The following is a 22,747-nucleotide window of genomic DNA, read 5'->3' on the forward strand; positions in this document are numbered from 1 at the left end:
CAGCGTGTGCTGATCTGCATCGTGTAACACACAGTCACCCGCACACTCTCTGTATCCATCCGTCACCCCAGGTGCAGGCGTCTCAGTAACCCTGACGTAATGACACTACAGCGTGTGCTGATCTGCAGCGTGTAACACACAGTCACCCGCACACTCTCTGTGTATCCATCCGTCACCCCAGGTGCAGGCGTCTCAGTAACCCTGACGTAATGACACTACAGCGTGTGCTGATCTGCAGCGTGTAACACACAGTCACCCGCACACTCTCTGTATCCATCCGTCACCCCAGGTGCAGGCGTCTCAGTAACCCTGACGTAATGACACTACAGCGTGTGCTGATCTGCAGCGTGTAACACACAGTCACCCGCACACTCTCTGTATCCATCCGTCACCCCAGGTGCAGGCGTCTCAGTAACCCTGACGTAATGACACTACAGCGTGTGCTGATCTGCAGCGTGTAACACACAGTCACCCGCACACTCTCTGTGTCCATCCGTCACCCCAGGTGCAGGCGTCTCAGTAACCCTGACGTAATGACACTACAGCGTGTGCTGATCTGCAGCGTGTAACACACAGTCACCCACACACTCTCTGTGTATCCATCCGTCACCCCAGGTGCAGGCGTCTCAGTAACCCTGACGTAATGACACTACAGCGTGTGCTGATCTGCATCGTGTAACACACAGTCACCCGCACACTCTCTGTATCCATCCGTCACCCCAGGTGCAGGCGTCTCAGTAACCCTGACGTAATGACACTACAGCGTGTGCTGATCTGCATCGTGTAACACACAGTCACCCGCACTCTCTCTGTGTATCCATCCGTCACCCCAGGTGTCTCAGTAACCCTGACGTAATGACACTACAGCGTGTGCTGATCTGCATCGTGTAACACACAGTCACCCGCACACTCTCTGTATCCATCCGTCACCCCAGGTGCAGGCGTCTCAGTAACCCTGACGTAATGACACTACAGCGTGTGCTGATCTGCAGCGTGTAACACACAGTCACCCGCACACTCTCTGTGTATTCATCCGTCACCCCAGGTGCAGGCGTCTCAGTAACCCTGACGTAATGACACTACAGCGTGTGCTGATCTGCATCGTGTAACACACAGTCACCCGCACACTCTCTGTGTATCCATCCGTCACCCCAGGTGCAGGCGTCTCAGTAACCCTGACGTAATGACACTACAGCGTGTGCTGATCTGCAGCGTGTAACACACAGTCACCCGCACTCTCTCTGTGTATCCATCCGTCACCCCAGGTGCAGGCGTCTCAGTAACCCTGACGTAATGACATCACAACTTGTAACTCTGGAATGGAAATAACTTCGATCTTTATTGTAAAGACAGTTGCAGAATATCAGAAGTATAAAACATTCAGTGTTAGGATAAAAATAATATTGTTCTACCCAGTAATACCCAGAAGGAGAAGTCTGAGCCATTTCATTACAATAAATAAAAGCCCCCTCGGGGTGGAATGAGCAGTGCACTTTGGAGAACTCTGCCCAGCTCTGAGCTGGATAATGGAGACTTTTCTCAGCATAACCACAATCATCATTACAAGAAACTCCAGAGTAAAACCGATTAGAATGATCAGGAGGCAGCGGAGCGGGTGTTACAGAGAGGTCTGGTGAGCGGAGAGAGCCGCCGCTGGTTCCTTCACGTCACGTAGCAGCAGACTATGGCACAAACACCAGCACCATGTACCCGGCGTCCTGTGCCAGGATGGAAGGCATCTGGTGTGTGGATGAACGCTGGCATCAGTGGGTCTATGCTGCGGGTACCGCCTCCCTGCGTCACCTCAGCTCCCGGAAAGACTGGTGCAGACTCTCCGCTTGAGACTTCAGCTTGTGGAACTCCTCCTGGACATAGTCTGTGACTACTTTCCTCATCTCCACCTGCAGGGACAAGTCATACGATGACATAGTGGCTGCCCACCGGCCGCAGCACCCTGACCCCCACTCAGGACACAGACCCACACACAGCGGATAGACGTATGGATGAAATATTTAATAATCCAAAAAGTTACTTTACACAAAGCCGGTTCTGACAAGTGTTTTGTTTGCGCGCGTTGCGTCATGCCAGTGATTGTGTAGGACACTGACCACACATAGGTGACTGCGTGGTAACATACAATGGAGGTCCGCCAGACTGCGCATTAACCGCTTAACTGATTCATTATTTATCAAAAAAACGCTCAGAAATTGTTGTTTTTTAATGATTGAATTAGGGTAAGAATATGGAAATAAAATCAGCAGTGATCGGCAGCACGGCGGGGGTGGGGGGGACCGGGGGTCCCCCGTGAGCAGCTACTGCACAGGAGCTTTCTGACTGGTCACGTCTGATGCCACCACGCCAGCCACGTGGTTACACAATAAACCTTTACAGACGCCAGTGACGGACAATGTACTCTTACCGGTGACCTGTCCTCCGCCCTCAGCTTCTCCACCACAGAGGCAACAGTGAACGGCGTCCCCACCAGCACAGTGACCTTCTGCAGAGGAGAGGAGACTACATCAGAGTACACACACACACACACACACACACATTATAATATAATACACACATTATAATATCACACACTATAATATAATACACACACATAAATATCATTCACACACACATTATAATATCATTCACACACACATAATATAATACACACACACACATTATAATATCATTCACACACACATAATATAATACACACACACACATAATATCACACACACACACTCATTCACACAGACATTATAATATCACACACACACACAAATAATATCATTCACACACAATATCACTCACATTATAATATCACTCACACACATTATAATATCATTAACACACTGTAATATAATTCACACACACACACACACACACACACACACACACTATAATATAATTCACACACACATAATATCATTCACACTATAATATAATTCACACACACATTATATCATCATTCACACACACTATAATATAATACACACGCAGCTGCCACTCGTGCTTTCCGTGGAGATGAGGTATACAGTAAAAGGGGGGTGTGTGTGTATATATATATATATATATATACACACACACACACACACACACACACACACACACATATATACATATACTTTTTTTTTTTTTTAATAGAGGTTGTGAACCAATTAAGAAAAACATGAAAGAATATATTACCATTTATCACACATTGCATGGTAGAGTAATAAGCAGCCTATAGTCCCATGTCCCATCACTGTGCACAGTGTGTTCCCTCTGATGTTGTCAGGTAGGGTATATACTGTATATATATATATATATATATATATATATATATATGTATATGGGACACTATATAAAGAGGGACGCTACTTCAGTCCTAGGGCTTTTGTCTTCCTTAAAAGTACAACTACGTTCTCAGCTTCCAAATCGGAATCCGTTACTGCCCTCCAATAACTGACTCTTACCCGCTGAGTACTGGCTGCTCCTAGATGGTATATGGTATTAGGATTGTGGTGTCCACACTATATACACGTTACACTGTTACTTATCCACCTGCCGCCCGGAGACACAGGAGCCATGTGCCGCCATAGCCACCAGCCGCCCGGAGACACAGGAGCCATGTGCCGCCATAGCCCCCTGCCTCCCGGAGACACAGGAGCCATGTGCCGCCATAGCCACCTGCCGCCCAGGAGCCATGTGCCGCCATAGCCACCTGCCGCCCAGACACACAGGAGCCATGTGCCGCCATAGCCCCCTGCCGCCCAGACACACAGGAGCCATGTGCTGCCATAGCCCCCTGCCGCCCAGACACACAGGAGCCATGTGCTGCCATAGCCCCCTGCCGCCCAGACACACAGGAGCCATGTGCCGCCATAGCCCCCTGCCGCCCGGAGACACAGGAGCCATGTGCCGCCATAGCCACCTGCCGCCCAGAGACACAGGAGCCATGTGCCGCCATAGCCACCTGCCGCCCAGACACACAGCAGCCATGTGCCGCCATAGCCACCTGCCGCACGGAGACACAGGAGCCATGTGCCGCCGTAGCCCCCTGCCGCCCGGAGACACAGGAGCCATGTGCCGCCATAGCCCCCTGCCGCCCAGACACACAGCAGCCATGTGCCGCCATAGCCACCTGCCGCCCAGACACACAGCAGCCATGTGCCGCCATAGCCACCTGCCGCCCAGACACACAGGAGTCATATGCCACCGTAGCCACCTGCCACCCAGAGACACAGGAGCCATGTGCCGCCATAGCCACCTACCGCCCGGACACACAGGAGCCATGTGCCACCGTAGCCCCCTGCCGCCCGGAGACACAGGAGCCATGTGCCGCCGTAGCCCCCTGCCGCCCGGAGACACAGGAGCCATGTGCCGCCGTAGCCCCCTGCCGCCCAGAGACACAGGAGCCATGTGCCGCCGTAGCCCCCTGCCACCCAGAGACACAGGAGCCATGTGCCGCCATAGCCACCTGCCGCCCGGAGACACAGGAGCCATGTGCCGCCATAGCCCCCTGCCGCCCGGAGACACAGGAGCCATGTGCCGCCATAGCCCCCTGCCGCCCAGAGACACAGGAGCCATGTGCCGCCGTAGCCCCCTGCCACCCAGAGACACAGGAGCCATGTGCCGCCATAGCCACCTGCCGCCCGGAGACACAGGAGCCATGTGCCGCCATAGCCACCTGCCGCCCGGAGACACAGGAGCCATGTGCCGCCATAGCCACCTGCCGCCCGGAGACACAGGAGCCATGTGCCGCCATAGCCCCCTGCCGCCCAGAAACACAGGAGCCATGTGCCGCCATAGCCACCTGCCACCCAGAGACACAGGAGCCATGTGCTGCCATAGCCCCCTGCCGCCCAGACACACAGGAGCCATGTGCTGCCGTAGCCACCTGCCGCCCAGAGACACAGGAGCCATGTGCTGCTATAGCCCCCTGCCGCCCAGACACACAGGAGCCATGTGCCGTCGTAGCCACCTGCCGCCTTCGTATAGGAAGGTAGGGTTCACATTAGTACCATGGGGTATAGACAGATCCACCAGGAGCCATGGGCATTCTAAGAGTTTGAGAGTATGGGCTGGCTCCTCCCTCTATGCCCCTCCTACCAGACTCAGTCTAGAAACTGTGCCCGAGGAGACAACATACTTCGAGAGAAGGATTATACACAGATAGTGGTGAGATTCATACCAGCTCACACAAACAATGCACGTCAAGACAACTAGTTTGAAACATCAGCAACTGCTGAAACATTACTTACCCAGTAACAATGTAGTACTCAACTAAAACGAAGTTGTACTGAACCAAATAACTGCAGGAATACGAAGCACTGGGCGGGCGCCCAGCATCCTCTACGGACTACGAGAAAAGGATTTACCGGTAGGTAATTAAAATCCTGTTTTCTCATACGTCCTAGAGGATGCTGGGGTCCACATTAGTACCATAGGGATGTACCAAAGCTCCCAGAACGGGAGGGAGAGCGCGGAGGCTCCTGCAAAACTGATTGACCAAACTTTAGGTCCTCAGAGGTCAAAGTATCGAACTTGTAGAACTTTGCAAACATGTTCGACCCAGACCAAGTAGCCGCTCGGCAAAGCTGTAAAGCCGAGACACCCCGGGCAGCCGCCCAGGAAGAACCCACCTTAAGAGTAGAGTGGGCCTTAACAGACATAGGACACGGCAATCCTGCCGTACAATACACATGCTGGATAGTGAACCTGATCCAGCGAGAGATCGTCTGCTTAGACGCAGGACACCCAAGTTTCTTGGGATCATACAGGACAAACAGAGAGTCCATGTCAGGATTCTGTAACTTTGTCTGTCCCCGGAGGGGGCACTAGTGGGTCAGTGTAGGAGTGATAGAGGAAACAGGGAAACTGAAGGAAAGTCCTGCGCATGTGCGCTTGATATTTATTATCACACAGGGATAACGGATGACAGGAACAATGAATAATAACTTAATCCGATAAATGAATATTTCAAAAGTCACTGGTAACAAATGAGCAATGAAGATGAACTTGTAACTTGATATAAATGATAAGGCAATAATGAAATCAGATGCAGCAAATGAAACTCCGATATATAACAAATAGCAATCAAAGCACACAGTCTCTGTAAAAGCACACGTCTTTAAGCCAAGCAAGGCCCTAGCAGGAGACAGTTCTAACACAGCAAGTTGTTAAGTGCTGAACGCAATGCACAATGCTAGATGCTGGTAATCAGGTGCACAGGCTGAGTAATGGAAGAACACCTGAAGAAAGTCTCTTACTGCAAGTTGTTGTGGCAAACTGTGGCTGGAGTTCATAGCAAACTGAAGACTGAAGAATGACAACAAGGAAACCACTGGAAACAGGAACACAGGAACCAGGAGAACTTGTACACCGAATGTGACTCGTAGGAAAGCTGGAATGGATGCTGGTACTTGTAGTTCCACAGGAACACTGGAGCAGGGAAACAACTTGGAAATGCCAGAAATAGGAGATTGCTGGAAACAAAGGATTGAAGACTGGAACCTGGAACTGCTGGGACCTGTAGTTCCACAGGTCCAATACACAGGGGTATCTCTGCAGACAGAGGCCTGCAAACAGGAGACGCCTGTTCACAGAATGTGACGTGTTGTCCAAGGCGATGAGACTGAGCCAGGAACTGGAGTTTATACCCCTTGGTCTGTGATGATTGGATGTTGCGCTCTGTGAGAACACACCCTGCTGGATTGGGTGTTCAGATCAGCTGTGAGTTAGCTGAAGCACTGTGTACTCCAGGCTGCAGTAGACTGAAAACTGGAACAGAACTGAACTGCTGGAACCTGTAGTTCCACAGTAGTGATGCGATGGAGAATGCAGATTCCTGACAGTCCGACTTTCTATGACGAGCAGTCCTCTTCACATAGATCTTCAGAGCCCTTACAACAGAGGTTCTCAAACTCGGTCCTCGGGGGCACACACAGTGCATGTTTTGCAGGTCTCCTCACAGAATCGTAAGTGAAATAATTATCTCCACCTGTGGACCTTTTAAAATGTGTCAGTGTGTAATGAATACACCTGTGCACCTGCTGGGTTACCTGCAAAACATGCACTGTGTGGGCCCCCGAGGACCGAGTTTGAGAACCTCTGCCTTACAACATCCAAGGACTGTGATTGAATTGAGGAGTCAGTAGCCACTGGCACCACGATAGGTTGGTTGTTATGAAATGCCGACACAACCTACGGAGGGAACTGCTGACGTGTCCTGAGCTCAGCTCTATCTTCGTGGAAGATCAAGTAAGGGCTTTTACGGGATGCGGTCAACATCCCGCTGGACGGGCTCCCGGCGGTCGAAATACCAACGCCGGAATCCCGACCGCCACAATCCCAACATATTCTCCCTCCGTGGGTGTCCACGACACCCATAGTGGGAGAATATAGTAGTGTGCCGAGCGTAGCGAGGCACCGTACCCGCAGCGTGGCGAGCGAAGCGAGCCCGCAAGGGGCTGCATTCTGCTCGCCACCCCTGTCGGGATTCCGGCGTCGGGATTACGTACTGATCCCGCTTTTACAGGATAAAGCCCCCAATTCGGACACGCGTCTAGCAGAAGCTAAGGCCAACAACGTGACAGCCTTCCACGTAAGAAATTTGACTTCAACCTCCTGTAGAGGTTCAAACCAATCCGACTGGAGGAACTGCAACACCACGTTAAGGTCCCAGGGCGCCGTAGGCGGTACAAAGGGAGGTTGGATGTGCAGAACTCCCTTCAAAAAAGGTCTGAACCTCAGGGAGAGCAGCCAATTGTTTCTGGAAGAAAATGGACAAGGCTGAAACATGTATTGCAGCTATTTCACTAATTTAGCAGTACACTACATACAGGGCGGATACTGTCCTCCCTTTATTATTCCTTTGTTTCACACTTTTTTCTTGTAGTGGGCTACGACCAGACTCTATTAACAATGACACAGGGTACTAATACTGTTTGTAATTTGGGGAATGTGTGTTGGATCAGACAGTGCCTGTTACTGCAGGTTATAGTGCAGGGAGTACATAGGGCTACACTTCTTTAACCCCCTTTTCTTTTAGTTTAACTAACGCGCAGTGTGTGTGTGTGTGTGTGTGTGTGTGTGTGTGTGTGTGTGTGTGTGTGTGTGTGTAAAAGGTTCCAAGGCAGCACAAAAGGTTTTCACATGTCAGAAATGTTCTGCGAGGTTCACTCAGGACAGTCAGAGAATTCCCTGTTATGTGAGGATTGTGCGGTGTAGCCATCTGCTCAGTTCTCAACGCAGCTGCAGGACGCTCCTGTTTGGACAGCTCAGCTTACGCAGGAAATGACGGACCACATCCGTCATTTCTCCTCCTCAGGTTTCTATAAGGAGGTTGCTAACCTCAATGGCCCTCATTCCGAGTTGATCGCTCGCTAGCTGCTTTTAGCAGCATTGCACACGCTAGGCCGCCGCCCTCTGGGAGTGTATCTTAGCTTAGCAGAATAGCGAACGAAAGATTAGCAGAATTGCTACTAAATAATTCCTTGCAGTTTCTGAGTAGCTCCAGACCTACTCCTAGACTGCGATCACCTCAATCCATTTAGTTCCTGGTTTGACGTCACAAACACGCCCTGCGTTCGACCAGCCACTCCTCCGTTTCTCCAGCCACTCCCGCGTTTTTCCCTTACACGCCTGCGTTGTTTTGCACACTCCCGGAAAACGCTCAGTTACCACCCAGAAACGCCCCTTTCCTGTCAATCATTCACCGATCAGCAGAGCGACTGAAAAGCGCCGCACGAACACCAGCAAAACTACTAAGTTTTGTGTAAAATAACTTAGCGCATGCGCCCTGCGTACCAAGCGAATGCGCATTTAGCAACAAATCGCAGCATAACGAAAAACGGCAACGAGCGAACTCGGAATGACCACCAATGTTAACGACTCTGCTGATGAGAGGCCTCTCTTGGAGGAGGCGATAGAGGTCCAAGATACTGATGACGTCGGTGTTCTGTGGAATCTGAACCAGTGTCTCAGGGTATCGAGGCGCTAATTGCAGCAGTTCGTCTTTTCCAGTTTCGGATGAGCTGGATGTGCTCCTGACGGCAGATGCACAATTTCAGGTATCAAACAATTATTGTCTTCCTATCCTTTCCACACAGATAGCATGAAACGATATGTGACCCCTCCACATGTATACCTCTCGGTGTCTCGCCGGTCCAAGAAGCTGCTGGTTCCTGAAGCAACCTTGCTGAAGGAGCCGTCTGAGAGAAATATGCGGCAGCGGAGTTTCTACTTTGCCCGGCGCAGGTAGGTTGTTGGGGAACAGTTATCCTCAGGGTTACAGGACGATTTGCATCAGGATCAACTGATACCTTGGGCAGATCAGAGTCACGAATCTGCTTTATATCCTTTTGAGGTCTCCAAGGACGTCTGTATCCTCGGAGCCTGAATTTCCGCTTTGGCTATCTTGACCCAAAGAGCTCTGTGACTGCGACAGTGGCAGGCGAATACTGAATCCTAGAGGGCAGCAGAGGCGTTCCCCTTTACGGGCCTGGTCGGGAAGGATATTACTGCCTGGATTTCTCAGGCCACTGGGGGTAAGTCCACTTATCTTCCCACTGCTGCTCCAGCTCCTCGACGGACCTATACCGGCCCTTCCTTTCGGTCTTTTCGCGCCCCTTCCAGGTTTCGAGGCCATGCCAGGGGCGGTGCCTCCGTCACCCACGGTTCTCGAAGTAAGAGGCCGAGGTTCAACAACATCGGCACAGTCTGATGTTAGGTCCTCCACCACACCCACCACATGACGGGCCTCCCTCCTGCCTTCGGGATTCCAGGGTGGGCGCTTGTCTGTGGATTTTCAGGGAGGCCTGGGTACAATCATGTCCAGATGCTTGGGTTAGGTTTCTCATCACTTGCGGTCACATACTCGATTTTAGAATCCCACCGCCTCAGTGTTTCTTCACCACGGGTTTGCCGGTTTCCAACGACAAGAGGGTCGTCCTGCAAACGGCGTTCCAGAAGCTTCTATCTGCAAGGGTGCTGATCCCTGTTTCCTCACATCATCGGAAACGGGGCTATTTCTCAGGCCTTTTTCCCGTACCGAAGCCGAACGGCTCGGCCAGGCCTATTCTTAACTTAAAGAATCTCATTCCATTTTTGAGGAATCCCTTCAGTCTGTTATTGCCAGTTTGGAGCAAAAGGAGTTTAGGCGTCCTTAGACATCAAGGATGCCTGCTTACATGTTCCCATTTGGCTTCCTCATCAAACTTTTCTCAGGTTCGCGATACAGGACGCTCATTTCCACTTTCAGACCCTTCCGTTCGGTCTCTCTTCCGCTCCCAGAGTATTCACGAAGGTCATGGCAGTCGGGATGGCCCTACTTCAAAGGCAGGGAGTGACGATTGTCCCCTAGCTGGACAATCTACTGCTGGAGACCCACTCTGCAGACCTGTTGCTTCAGAATATCCGGATAACCCAGGATCTTTTGATTCGGCACGGGTCTCCTTTATGCCCCTCGCACAGTTTCTATTCTTCGGCATGATTCTCAACACGGTCCGTCAGAGGATTTTTCCTTCCTCAGGACAAGCTCCTCTCTCTTCAGACAAGTGCGGTGCTGAGATAGGTCACCAACGTCCTCCTCTGGGCAGAGGAAAACAATCTTCATTCCAGGGGTGGACAAGCGGGAATCCAGTTATTTCAGCCGCCAGGTCAGGCACTCAGGTGAGTGTACACTCAATCCCCGGTGTTTCGTCAGCTGGTCCGCCAATGGGGGAGACCTCTGATCGACCTCATGGCGTTCCGACTGACTTTTCAACTGCCTCTTAACTACTCTCGGACGAGAGCCCTGGCGGCAGTAGCCGTGGATGCCCTCACGGCTCCTTGGAACTACTGGTTAGTTTATCTTTCCTCCTTTCCTATTGCTACCTCGGTTTCTGCAACGCATAAAGGGAGAATACGCGCTAGTTCTCCTAGTGACTACAGATTGGCCGCGCAGGACTTAGAACTTCGCCCTACACCTGTTGTCAGTAGAGGAGCTTTGGCTCCTGCCTCTCCGGGACAATCTACAACAACTGGGTCTTTTTCTTTGTTCAGCCTCACGCAGGCTTCGTTTGACGGCGTGGCTGTTAACAAGACCTTCTATGGAGGAAGTAGTTCCCTCGTTCAGTTATACCTACTATGCTCCGAGCTCGGAAGTCAGTTAACTCGTCTTACTATTACCACTTTGGAAACTTTATGTGGCCTGGTGTGAACGTCGAGAGGTTTCCCCTTTGGTTTTTCATTTAGCCGCCTTCTTCATTTTCTCCAGGTGGTTTTCTCGGCAGAGCTTCGACTAGGTTCACCTGAGGTTCAGGTCTCTGCTCTTTCGGTTTTCTTACAAAGGAAATTAGCCTTGCTGCCGGAAGTTCGGACTTTCTTGCAGGAAGTTCTCTGAATGCAGCCTCCCTTTCGCCCTCCAACGGCACCAGGGGACCTCAAACTGGCTCTCACTTTTCTGCAGTCTTCGTTATTTGAATTTCTGGAGTCGGTGGAGATGAAATATCTCACCTGGAAGGTGGTCCTTCTCCTGGCTCTGGCTTCGGCCAGATGGGTGTCGAAACTTAGGTCTCTCTCTTTCTCTCTCTTGTCAGGCTCCTTACCTGATATTCCATGAGGATACGGCTGAGCTTCATGCACAGATGTCGTTTCTTCCAAAGGTGGTGTCCGTTTTTCACATAAATCAGCCACTTGTGGTTTCGGCCCTCTCGGCGCTTCACCGGATTAGAGATCTTTGGATGTTGTCAGGGCGCTCCGACTCTTTGTACAGAGGACTTCGGCTATTCGGCAGTCTGATTTCTTATTTGTTCTGTACGATGCTCCCGTCCTGGATGGCCGGTTTCAAAGCAGACGTTGGCCCGTTGGATACGTCTGACCATCAGACAGGCTTATTTGGCGTTTTCTCGAGAGCCTCCGTCTTCCATTTCGAAGCACTCTACACCCTCTGTGGGACCTTCGTGGGTGGCCACCCGCGGGGTTTATGTGACTACTTTATGTCGCGATGCCACTTGGTTGGGCCGTCATACGTTTGTCACGTTTTACAGGTTTGACACTTTTGCGGCCTCTGTGTCACAGTTTGGCCGAGCGGTTTTACAGGACTCTCAGCGCTCTCCCGCCCGTCTTGGGAGCTCTGGGACGTCCCCATTGTATCTGCACTCCAGTGGCCCCTAGTGGATGAAGGAGAAATCAGGATTTTGGTGCTTACCGATAAATCCCTTTCTCCGATTCCACAGGGGACACTGGACGTCCACCCAGCGCTGTTCCTCCTGCTTCACTTCTCTATTTGCATGTCACTGTGTGACTGCGCGTTTGTTCCTGGTTTCAATGGCTTAGCGAACCTCCTCTACTTTAATGTTGGTCTTTTCCAGCTCTCACAGTTTTACCTAGACTGGCTTGGAGGGGGGACATAGTAGGGGAGGAGCTAGCCACAGTGTTATAAATTTAAAGTGCCAGCTCCCAGTTACTGCCTACTATATCCCCATTGTGACTGCTCCCCAGTGTCCCCTGTGGAATCGGAGAAAGGGATTTATCGGTAAGTACCAAAATCCTGATTTAATACATCATACTATAATACACATACACACACACACGCGCGTATTTATTACATTATACTACACTATACTATAATACACATACACACGTATTTATTACATTATACTACACTATACTATAATACACATATATACTCACACATGTATTTATTACATTATACTATACTATAATACACATACACACGTATTTATTACATCATACTATAATACACATACACACATGTATTTATTACATTATACTATACTATAATACACCTATATACTCACACATGTATTTATTACATTATACTATACTATAATACACATACACACGTATTTATTACATCATACTATAATACACATACACACATGGATTTATTACATTATACTATACTATAATACATATATATACTCACACACGTATTTATTACATCATACTATAATGCACATACCAGATGACGTTGTATTCCTTAGAAACGCACACTTACCTGTCCCCAGCGGGGTACATAGGGGGGGTCGTTTGGAAGCACGTCATTCATTCCTGCATTACAAAGACGTACAATTAGGCTATTTCTTTACACACACCCTCATGTTCCTATACTTAGTATACACACGTACTGGCCCATCACTGGTGCATGTAAGGGAAGGTTACCCCTCCCACGTACTGGCCCATCACTGGTGCATGTAAGGGAGGGGTCCCCTCCCACGTACTGGCCTATCACAGGTGCATGTAAGGGAAGGTTCCCCCTCCCACGTACTGGCCTATCACTGGTGCATGTAAGGGAAGGTTCCCCCTCCCACGTACTGGCCCATCACAGGTGCATGTAAGGGAAGGTTCCCCTCCCACGTACTGGCCCATCACTGGTGCATGTAAGGGAAGGTTCCCCCTCCCACGTACTGGCCCATCACTGGTGCATGTAAGGGAAGGTTACCCCTCCCACGTACTGGCCCATCACTGGTGCATGTAAGGGAGGGGTCCCCTCCCACGTACTGGCCTATCACTGGTGCATGTAAGGGAAGGTTCCCCCTCCCACGTACTGGCCCATCACTGGTGCATGTAAGGGAGGGGTCCCCTCCCACGTACTGGCCTATCACAGGTGCATGTAAGGGAAGGTTCCCCCTTCCACGTTCTGGCCCATCACTGGTGCATGTAAGGGAGGGTTCCCCCTCCCACGTTCTGGCCCATCACTGGTGCATGTAAGGGAAGGTTACCCTCCCACGTTCTGGTGCATGTAAGGGAAGGTTCCCCTCCCACGTTCTGGCCCATCACAGGTGCATGTAAGGGAAGGTTCCCCTCCCACGTTCTGGCCCATCACTGGTGCATGTAAGGGAGGGGTTCCCCTCCCACGTTCTGGCCCATCACTGGTGCATGAAAGGAAGGTTCCCCTCCCACGTTCTGGCCCATCACAGGTGCATGTAAGGGAAGGTTCCCCTCCCACGTTCTGGCCCATCACTGGTGCATGTAAGGGAAGGTTCCCCTCCCATGTACTGGCCCATCACTGGTGCATGTAAGGGAGGATTCCCCTCCCACGTTCTGGCCCACCCATCACTGGTGCATGTAAGGGAAGGTTCCCCATCCCACGTTCTGGCCCATCACTGGTGCATGTAAGGGAAGGTTCCCCTCCCACGTTCTGGCCCATCACTGATGCATGTAAGGGAGGGGTCCCCTCCCACGTACTGGCCCATCACTGGTGCATGTAAGGGAGGGGTTCCCCCTCCCACGTATTGGCCCATCACAGGTGCAAGTAAGGGAGGGGTTCCCCCCTTCCACATATTGGCCTATCACAGGTGCATGTAAGGGAGGGGTATCACTGTTCCGTGAGGTATGTACGAGATCAGCAGCTGGAGGGAATGCTGATCCTTTTGTCCAGTGGTTCTCACACTGTGTCCCTAGGAACCCTGGGGTGCCTCGGGACACTTGCTGGGGTGCCTCGGGACACTTGCTGGGGTGACTGGGGACACTTGCTGGGGTGCCTCGGGACACTTGCTGGGGTGCCTTGGATTGGTGGTCAAGAACCAATTCAAATATTTATGGTCAATATAATAGGCAAAACCAGTGCTGATGTCTTCCAATCATAAATGATGAGGACAACCAGAAGTAGACCCTGTCCCTCCCCACATAACTGACCCTAAGGATGACACATCAGCACATTTTACTTCATTTAATATTTTTTTCCCCCAAAAATTTCTCAATAAGAAACTTTTCGCCTAGGGGTGCCGTGACTCAAATTATATTGTGTTCGCTCTCAGATTGTAAGCTCATAGGGGCACCTTCTGTATATAGCTTGTTTGTATCATGATCCCTTCAATGCGCAGTGCTGTGTAACACGTAGATGCTTTATAAATGATGATAATAACATCATAACACACAATAAGCTAATGAGCAGTATTAGTTCTGCACAGGATCCACAAGCTGTGACTTCCCCGATTACCTGGTGCTGCCCCCTCCTTCCAGCTCATACACACACATGCCAGGGTCTAACATTGGGATCACAATCAGTAGTGCTGGTCCCCAGCTGTTCTCGTAGTGCCATTTAAATGTTTCCAAAATACTCTATAAAAACTTTCCAGATTTTAATATGGAAATTCATGGTAGCCAAATGGTCTGTAGCAACAGCCGGTCCTGTCATCTCACAATCAGAAATCTCCTTTTAATATCTACGTAACGTTCCACTATTAGGCTACAGATAGCCCTGAGTAATATGGCCGCTGAGGTACTGTTCCTTCATGAGGCTGGGCTACATATAGCCTACAGGCGGCCATATTACTCGGGATGAGGTAACATTCCATATTACTCAAGGCTGAGGTAACATTCCTCCATGAGGATGAGGATAGTCTACAGGCGGACATATTACTCAGGGCTGAGGTTACATTCCTCCATGATGATGAGGATAGCCTACAGGTGGCCATATTACTCGGGGCTAAGGTAACGTTTCTCCATGAGGATAGCCTACAGGCAGCCATATTACTCAGGGATGAGGTAACATTCCCCCATGAGGATGAGGATAGCCTACAGGCGGACATATTACTCAGGGCTGAGGTAACATTCCCCCATGAGGATGAGGATAGCCTACAGGCGGACATATTACTCAGGGCTGAGGTAACATTCCCCCATGAGGATGAGGATAGCCTACAGGCGGCCATATTACTCGGGCTGTGGTAACATTCCATATTACTCAAGGCTGAGGTAACATTCCCCCATGAGGATGAGGATAGCCTACAGGCGGACATATTACTCAGGGCTGAGGTAACATTCCCCCATGAGGATGAGGATAGCCTACAGGCGGACATATTACTCAGGGCTGAGGTAACATTCCCCCATGAGGATGAGGATAGCCTACAGGCGGCCATATTACTCGGGCTGAGGTAACATTCCATATTACTCAAGGCTGAGGTAACATTCCTCCATGAGGATGAGGATAGTCTACAGGCGGACATATTACTCAGGGCTGAGGTAACGTTCCCCCATGAGGATGAGAATAGCCTACAGGCTGCCATATTACTCAGGGCTGATGTAACATTCCTCCATGAGGATGAGGATAGCCTACAGGCGGCCATATTACTCAGGGCTGAGGCAACGTTCCTCCGTGAAGAGGAGGATAGCCTACAGGCGGCCATATTACTCAAGGCTGAGGTAACATTCCTTCATGAGGATGAGGGTAGCCTACAGGCGGCCATATTACTTAGGGCTGAGGTAACATTCCTTCACGAGGATGAGGATAGCCTACAGGCGGCCATATTACTCGGAGCTGAGGTAACGTTCCTCCATGAGGATGAGGATGGCCTACAGGCGGCCATATTACTCGGGGCTGAGGTAACGTTCCTCCATTAGAATGAGGATAGCCTACAGGCGGCCATATTACTCAGGGCTAAGTTTACGTTCCTCCATTAGAATGAGTATAGCCTACAGGTTGCAATATTACTCAGGGCTGAGGTAACGTTCCTCCATTAGAATGAGGATAGCTTACAGGCGGCCATATTACTCATGGCTGAAGTAAAGTAATAGTCACAACTGTACAGCTCTTGTCTGCTGCACTGGGGATCTTGTGGACATTTTGCAGAAGCCCCAGTAAGCACGCTACTACATTACATCATGAGTGGTAAGTGTGACTGAGTACTCACCCACATGCCAGAGAGGAAGGATGATGGGATTCAGGGTGCACTCCGATATTAGGCGTCCAATGCCTATAGAGAGATGTGGGTACAAGTGTTGATTGAGCATTTATCACACAGTCCCATTTAGTGGACACTGCCAGCACTCACCCCACTTCAGCCTCACAAAGTCTTGGGTCATGTTAACTTTTCCTAGGAAGAGAGCAGAGCTGTGTAAGAAGCCTGCGACTTGTATCACTGTCCACCCACACAACTGGAGATCGGACATGGGGGCTAATTCAGACCTGATCGATAGTCTGCGAATTCGTACAGCAAGAGATCAGGCCTAAACTGCGCGTTGCACGGGTACAAAGCGGATCGACGCTCAGCGATGGGTTTGTGCGAAGGATCCATTCGCACGGGCGTTCGCAAGGAGATTGACAGGAAGAGGGCGTTTGTGGGAGGCAACTGACCATTTTCAGGGAGTGTCTGGAAAAACGCAGGTGTGTCCCAGTGTTTGCAGGGCGGGTGTCTGACGTCAATTCCGGTCCCGGACAGTCTGAAGTGATCGCAGCGGCTGAGTAAGTTCTGGGCTGCGCAGAGACTGCACAAGATCTGTTTGTACAGCTCTGCTACACATGCGATCGCACACTTACACAGCGGAAATACACTCCCCTATGGGGGGCGACTATCTGATCGCAGCGCTGCAAAAATTGCCTGCTAGCGATCAGGTCTGAATTAGCCCCATGAAGAGGTAAAATGAGCCACTTACTGCCCTCAGAAAATGACTTGTTGCCCTAATACAGAACACAGAGTTGCTGCGCCTGTCTATGATGATGGGGAACACTGCGCCTGTCTATGATGATGGGGAACACTGCGTCTGTCTATGATGATGGGGAACACTGCGCCTGTCTATGATGATGGGGAACACTGCGCCTGTCTATGATGATGGGGAACACTGCGCCTGTCTATGATGATGGGGAACACTGCACCTGTCTATGATGATGGGGAACACTGCGCCTGTCTATGATGATGGGGAACACTGCGCCTGTCTATGATGATGGGGAACACTGCGCCTGTCTATGATGGGGAACACTGCGCCTGTCTATGATGATGGGGAACACTGCGCCTGTCTATGATGATGGGGAACACTGCGCCTGTCTATGATGATGGGGAATACTGCGCCTGTCTATGATGATGGGGAACACTGCGCCTGTCTATGATGATGGGGAATACTGCGCCTGTCTATGATGACGGGGAACACTGCGCCTGTCTATAATGACGGGGAACACTGCGCCTGTCTATGATGCTGGGGAACACTGCGCCTGTCTATGATGGGGAACACTGCGCCTGTCTATGATGATGGGGAACACTGCGCCTGTCTATGATGATGGGGAACACTGCGCCTGTCTATGATGATGGGGAACACTGCGCCTGTCTATGATGATGGGGAACACTGCGCCTGTCTATGATGATGGGGAACACTGCGCCTGTCTATGATGATGGGGAACACTGCGCCTGTCTATAATGATGGGGAACACTGCGCCTGTCTATGATGATGGGGAACACTGCGCCTGTCTATGATGATGGGGAACACTGCGTCTGTCTATGATGATGGGGAACACTGCGCCTGTCTATGATGATGGGGAACACTGCGCCTGTCTATGATGATGGGGAACACTGCGCCCGTCTATGATGATGGGGAACACTGCGCCCGTCTATGATGATGGGGAACACTGCACCCGTCTATGATGATGGGGAACACTGCACCTGTCTATGATGATGGGGAACACTGCACCTGTCTATGATGATGGGGAACACTGCGCCTGTCTATGATGATGGGGAACACTGCACCTGTCTATGATGATGGGGAACACTGCACCTGTCTATGATGATGGGGAACACTGCACCTGTCTATGATGATGGGGAACACTGCACCTGTCTATGATGATGGGGAACACTGCGCCTGTCTATGATGATGGGGAACACTGCGTCTGTCTATGATGATGGGGAACACTGCGCCTGTCTATGATGATGGGGAACACTGCACCTGTCTATGATGATGGGGAACACTGCACCTGTCTATGATGATGGGGAACACTGCACCTGTCTATGATGATGGGGAACACTGCACCTGTCTATGATGATGGGGAACACTGCACCTGTCTATGATGATGGGGAACACTGCGCCTGTCTATGATGATGGGGAACACTGCGTCTGTCTATGATGATGGGGAACACTGCGCCTGTCTATGATGATGGGGAACACTGCGCCTGTCTATGATGATGGGGAACACTGCGCCTGTCTATGATGATGGGGAATACTGCGCCTGTCTATGATGACGGGGAACACTGCGCCTGTCTATAATGACGGGGAACACTGCGCCTGTCTATAATGACGGGGAACACTGCGCCTGTCTATGATGCTGGGGAACACTGCGCCTGTCTATGATGGGGAAAACTGCGCCTGTCTATGATGATGGGGAACACTGCGCCTGTCTATGATGATGGGGAACACTGCGCTTGTCTATGAAGATGGGGAACACTGCGCCTGTCTATGAAGATGGGGAACACTGCGCCTGTCTATGAAGACGGGGAACACTGCGCCTGTCTATGATGACGGGGAACACTGCGCCTGTCTATGATGACGGGGAACACTGCGCCTGTCTATGATGACGGGGAACACTGCGCCTGTCTATGATGACGGGGAACACTGCGCCTGTCTATGATGACGGGGAACACTGCGCCTGTCTATGATGATGGGGAACACTGCGCCTGTCTATGATAACGGGGAACACTGCGCCTGTCTATGATAACGGGGAACACTGCGCCTATCTATGATGCTGGGGAACACTGCGCCTGTCTATGATGATGGGGAACACTGCGCCTGTCTATGATGATGGGGAACACTGCGCCTGTCTATGATGCTGGGGAACACTGCGCCTGTCTATGATGATGGGGAACACTGCGCCTGTCTATGATGATGGGGAACACTGCGCCTGTCTATGATGATAGGGAACACTGCGCCTGTCTATGATGATGGGGAACACTGCACCTGTCTATGATGATTGGGAACACTGTGCCTGTCTATGATGATGAGGAACACTGAGCCTGTCTATGATGGGGAACACTGCGCCTGTCTATGATGATGGGGAACACTGCGCCTGTCTATGATGATGGGGAACACTGCGCCTGTCTATGATGGGGAACACTGCGCCTGTCTATGATGATGGGGAACACTGCGCCTGTCTATGATGATGGGGAACACTGCGCCTGTCTATGATGATGGGGAACACTGCGCCTGTCTATGATGGGGAACACTGCGCCTGTCTATGATGATGGGGAACACTGCGCCTGTCTATGATGATTGGAAACACTGTGCCTGTCTATGATGATAGGGAACACCCCGGGAAATGCTAAAGTAATTTATACTGTATCAATATATCAGTGTCATTACCTTCAGGAAACACGTGCACCCATTCTCCATTGTTCAGCTTCTCCAAGACAAAGTCCATGCCTTTCTGATACACCCCGTCCCCTAGCAGAGAGAAAGCCTCAGCAATGTCAGCACCTCACACCTCTCATGTTGTCGTAAAACCACCCTACCTCCTGTAATTATTATTTATATGGCGCCACCAGTTTATGCAGCTCTTTACACAGAATATAGTCAGGTCCATAAATATTGGGACATGGACACAATTCTCATATTTTGGGCTCTATACACCACCACAATGGATTTGAAATGAAACAAACAAGATGTGCTTTAACTGCAGACTTTCCGCTTTAATTTGAGGGTATTTACGTCCAAATCAGGTGAACGGTATAGGAATTACAATGGTTTCTACATGTGCCTCTCACTTTTTAAGGGACCAAAAGTAATGGGACAATCGACTCAAAAGCTATTTCATGGACAGGAGTGGGCTATTCCCTCGTTATTTCATCATCAATTAAGCAGGTAAAAGGTCTGGAGTAGATTCCAGGTGTGACATTTGCATTTGGAATCTGTTGCTGTTGACTCTCAATATGAGATCCAAAGAGCTGCCACTATCAGTGAAGCAAGCCATCATTATGCTGAAAAATCAAAACAAACCCATCAGAGAGATAGAAAAAACATTAGGTGTGGCCAAATCAACTGTTTGGAACATTCTTAAAAAGAAAGAACGCACCGGAGAGCTTAGCAACACCAAAAGACCCAGAAGACCACGGAAAACAACTGTGGTGGATGACAGAAGAATTATTTCCCTGGTGAAGAAAAACCCCTTCACAACAGTTGCCCAGATCAAGAACACCCTCCAGGAGGTAGGTGTATATGTGTCAAAGTCAACAATCAAGAGAAGACTTCACAAGAGTGAATATAGAGGGTTCACCACAAATATGTAAACCATTGGTGAGCGACAAAAACAGGAAGACCAGATTAGAGTTTGCCAAACAACATCTAAAAAAGCCTTTACAGTTCTGGAACAACATCCTATGGACAGATGAGACAAAGATCAACTTTACTTGAGTGATGGGAAGAGAAGAGTATGGAGAAGGAAAGGAACTGCTCATGATCCAAAACATACCACCTCATCATTGAAGCATGGTGGTGGTAGTGTCATGGCGTGGGCATGTATGGCTGCCAATGGAACTGGTTCCCTTGTATTTATTGATAATGTGACTGCTGACAAAAGCAACAGGATCAATTCAGGATCAATATTATTCAGTCAAATGCTTCAGAACTCATTGGACGGCGCTTCACAGTGCAGATGGACAATGACCCGAAGCAGACTGCGAAAGCAACCAGAGAGTTTTTTAAGGCAAATAAGTGGAATGTTATGCAATGGCCAAGTCAATCACATGACCTGAAACCGACTGAGCACGCATTTCACTTGATGAAGACAAAACTGAAGGGAAAATGCCCCAAGAACAAGCAGGAACTGAAGACATTTGCAGTAGAGGCCTGGCAGAGCATCACCAGGGATGACACCCAGCGTCTGGTGATGTTGTTGCGTTCCAGACTTCAGGCTGTAATTCCTACACCGTTCACCTGATCTGGATGTAAATACCCTCAAATTAAAGTGGAAAGTCTGCAGATAAATCACATCTTGTTTGTTTCATTTCAAATCCATTGTGGTGGTGTATAGAGCCTAAAATATGAGAATTGTGTCCATGTCCCAATATTTACGGACCTGACTGTATGTCATTCATATTAGTCCCTGTTCCAACGGAGTTTACAGTCCAAGGATCCGATACAGCATGAGTAAGATATGGAAAGAACTGGTATGAAAAGCGCTAGTATACGGTATATACTTTTAAATGATTTAATATCAGAAATCAGGATTTTGGTACTTACCGATAAATCCCTTTCTCTGATTCCACAGGGGACACTGGAGCGCAGTTATAATGGGGAAATAGTAGGCAGTAACTGGGAGCTGGCACTTTAAAACTCTAACACTGTGGCTAGCTTCTCCCCTACTATGTCCCCCCTCCAAGCCAGTCTACGTAAAACTGTGCCCGAGGAGAGCTGAAATAAACTAACGTTAAAGTAGAGGAGGTTAACGCTGCCATGTAAACCAGGATAACACAAAACCAACTTGGAACCTAACAAAAGGTTAACCTGAAACAAACAAGCAGTCACATAGTGATCTGCAACCGTTAAGCGAACAAGGAGGAGACAGCGCTGGGTTGGCGTCCAGTGTCCCCTGTGGAATCGGAGAAAGGGATTTATCGGTAAGTACCAAAATCCAGATTTCTCCTTCATCCACTAGGGGACACTGGAGCGCAGTTACAATGGGGACGTCCCAGAGCTCCCAAAACGGGCGGGAGAGCGCTGAGAGTCCTGTAAAACCGCTCGGCCAAACTGTGACGCAGAGGCCGCAAAAGTGTCAAACCTGTAAAATTTGACAAACGTATGTCGGCCCGACCAAGTAGCCGCCCGACATAAAGAAGTCATGGAGACCCCACGGGCAGCCGCCCACGAAGGTCCCACAGAACGCGTAGAGTGCGCTGAAATTGAATCCGGAGGTTCCCGAGAAGCTGCCAAATAAGCCTGTCTGATGGTCAGCCGAATCCATCGAGACAAAGTCTGCTTAGAAGCCGGCCAACCACGGCGGGTAGCATCGTATAAAACAAATAAGGAATCGGACTTCCGAATAGCCTTAGTCCTATCCACATAGATCTTGAGC

The 22,747-nt window shown here is 50.1% G+C and overlaps 1 protein-coding gene across 1 annotated transcript in view; it reads right to left on the minus strand.

Annotated features, from left to right (window-relative positions):
• Positions 1–1,320: 1,320 nt before the first annotated feature.
• The window catches only part of TAFAZZIN (tafazzin, phospholipid-lysophospholipid transacylase), a 51,056-nt gene continuing 29,629 nt past the window's right edge, over positions 1,321–22,747 (minus strand). Inside the window, exons 5-10 of the mRNA XM_063951143.1 lie at positions 20,041–20,121; positions 16,755–16,796; positions 16,614–16,676; positions 12,980–13,032; positions 2,420–2,497; positions 1,321–1,901 (exon numbers count right to left, since the gene is read on the minus strand). Of these exons, the coding sequence (XP_063807213.1) occupies positions 1,800–1,901; positions 2,420–2,497; positions 12,980–13,032; positions 16,614–16,676; positions 16,755–16,796; positions 20,041–20,121 (419 nt within the window). The 3' untranslated portion in view covers positions 1,321–1,799. The remainder of the gene's footprint in view (positions 1,902–2,419; positions 2,498–12,979; positions 13,033–16,613; positions 16,677–16,754; positions 16,797–20,040; positions 20,122–22,747) is intronic.

This window comes from Pseudophryne corroboree, unplaced genomic scaffold, assembly GCF_028390025.1.
Source record: "Pseudophryne corroboree isolate aPseCor3 unplaced genomic scaffold, aPseCor3.hap2 scaffold_1414, whole genome shotgun sequence".
Lineage (NCBI taxonomy): Eukaryota > Metazoa > Chordata > Amphibia > Anura > Myobatrachidae > Pseudophryne > Pseudophryne corroboree.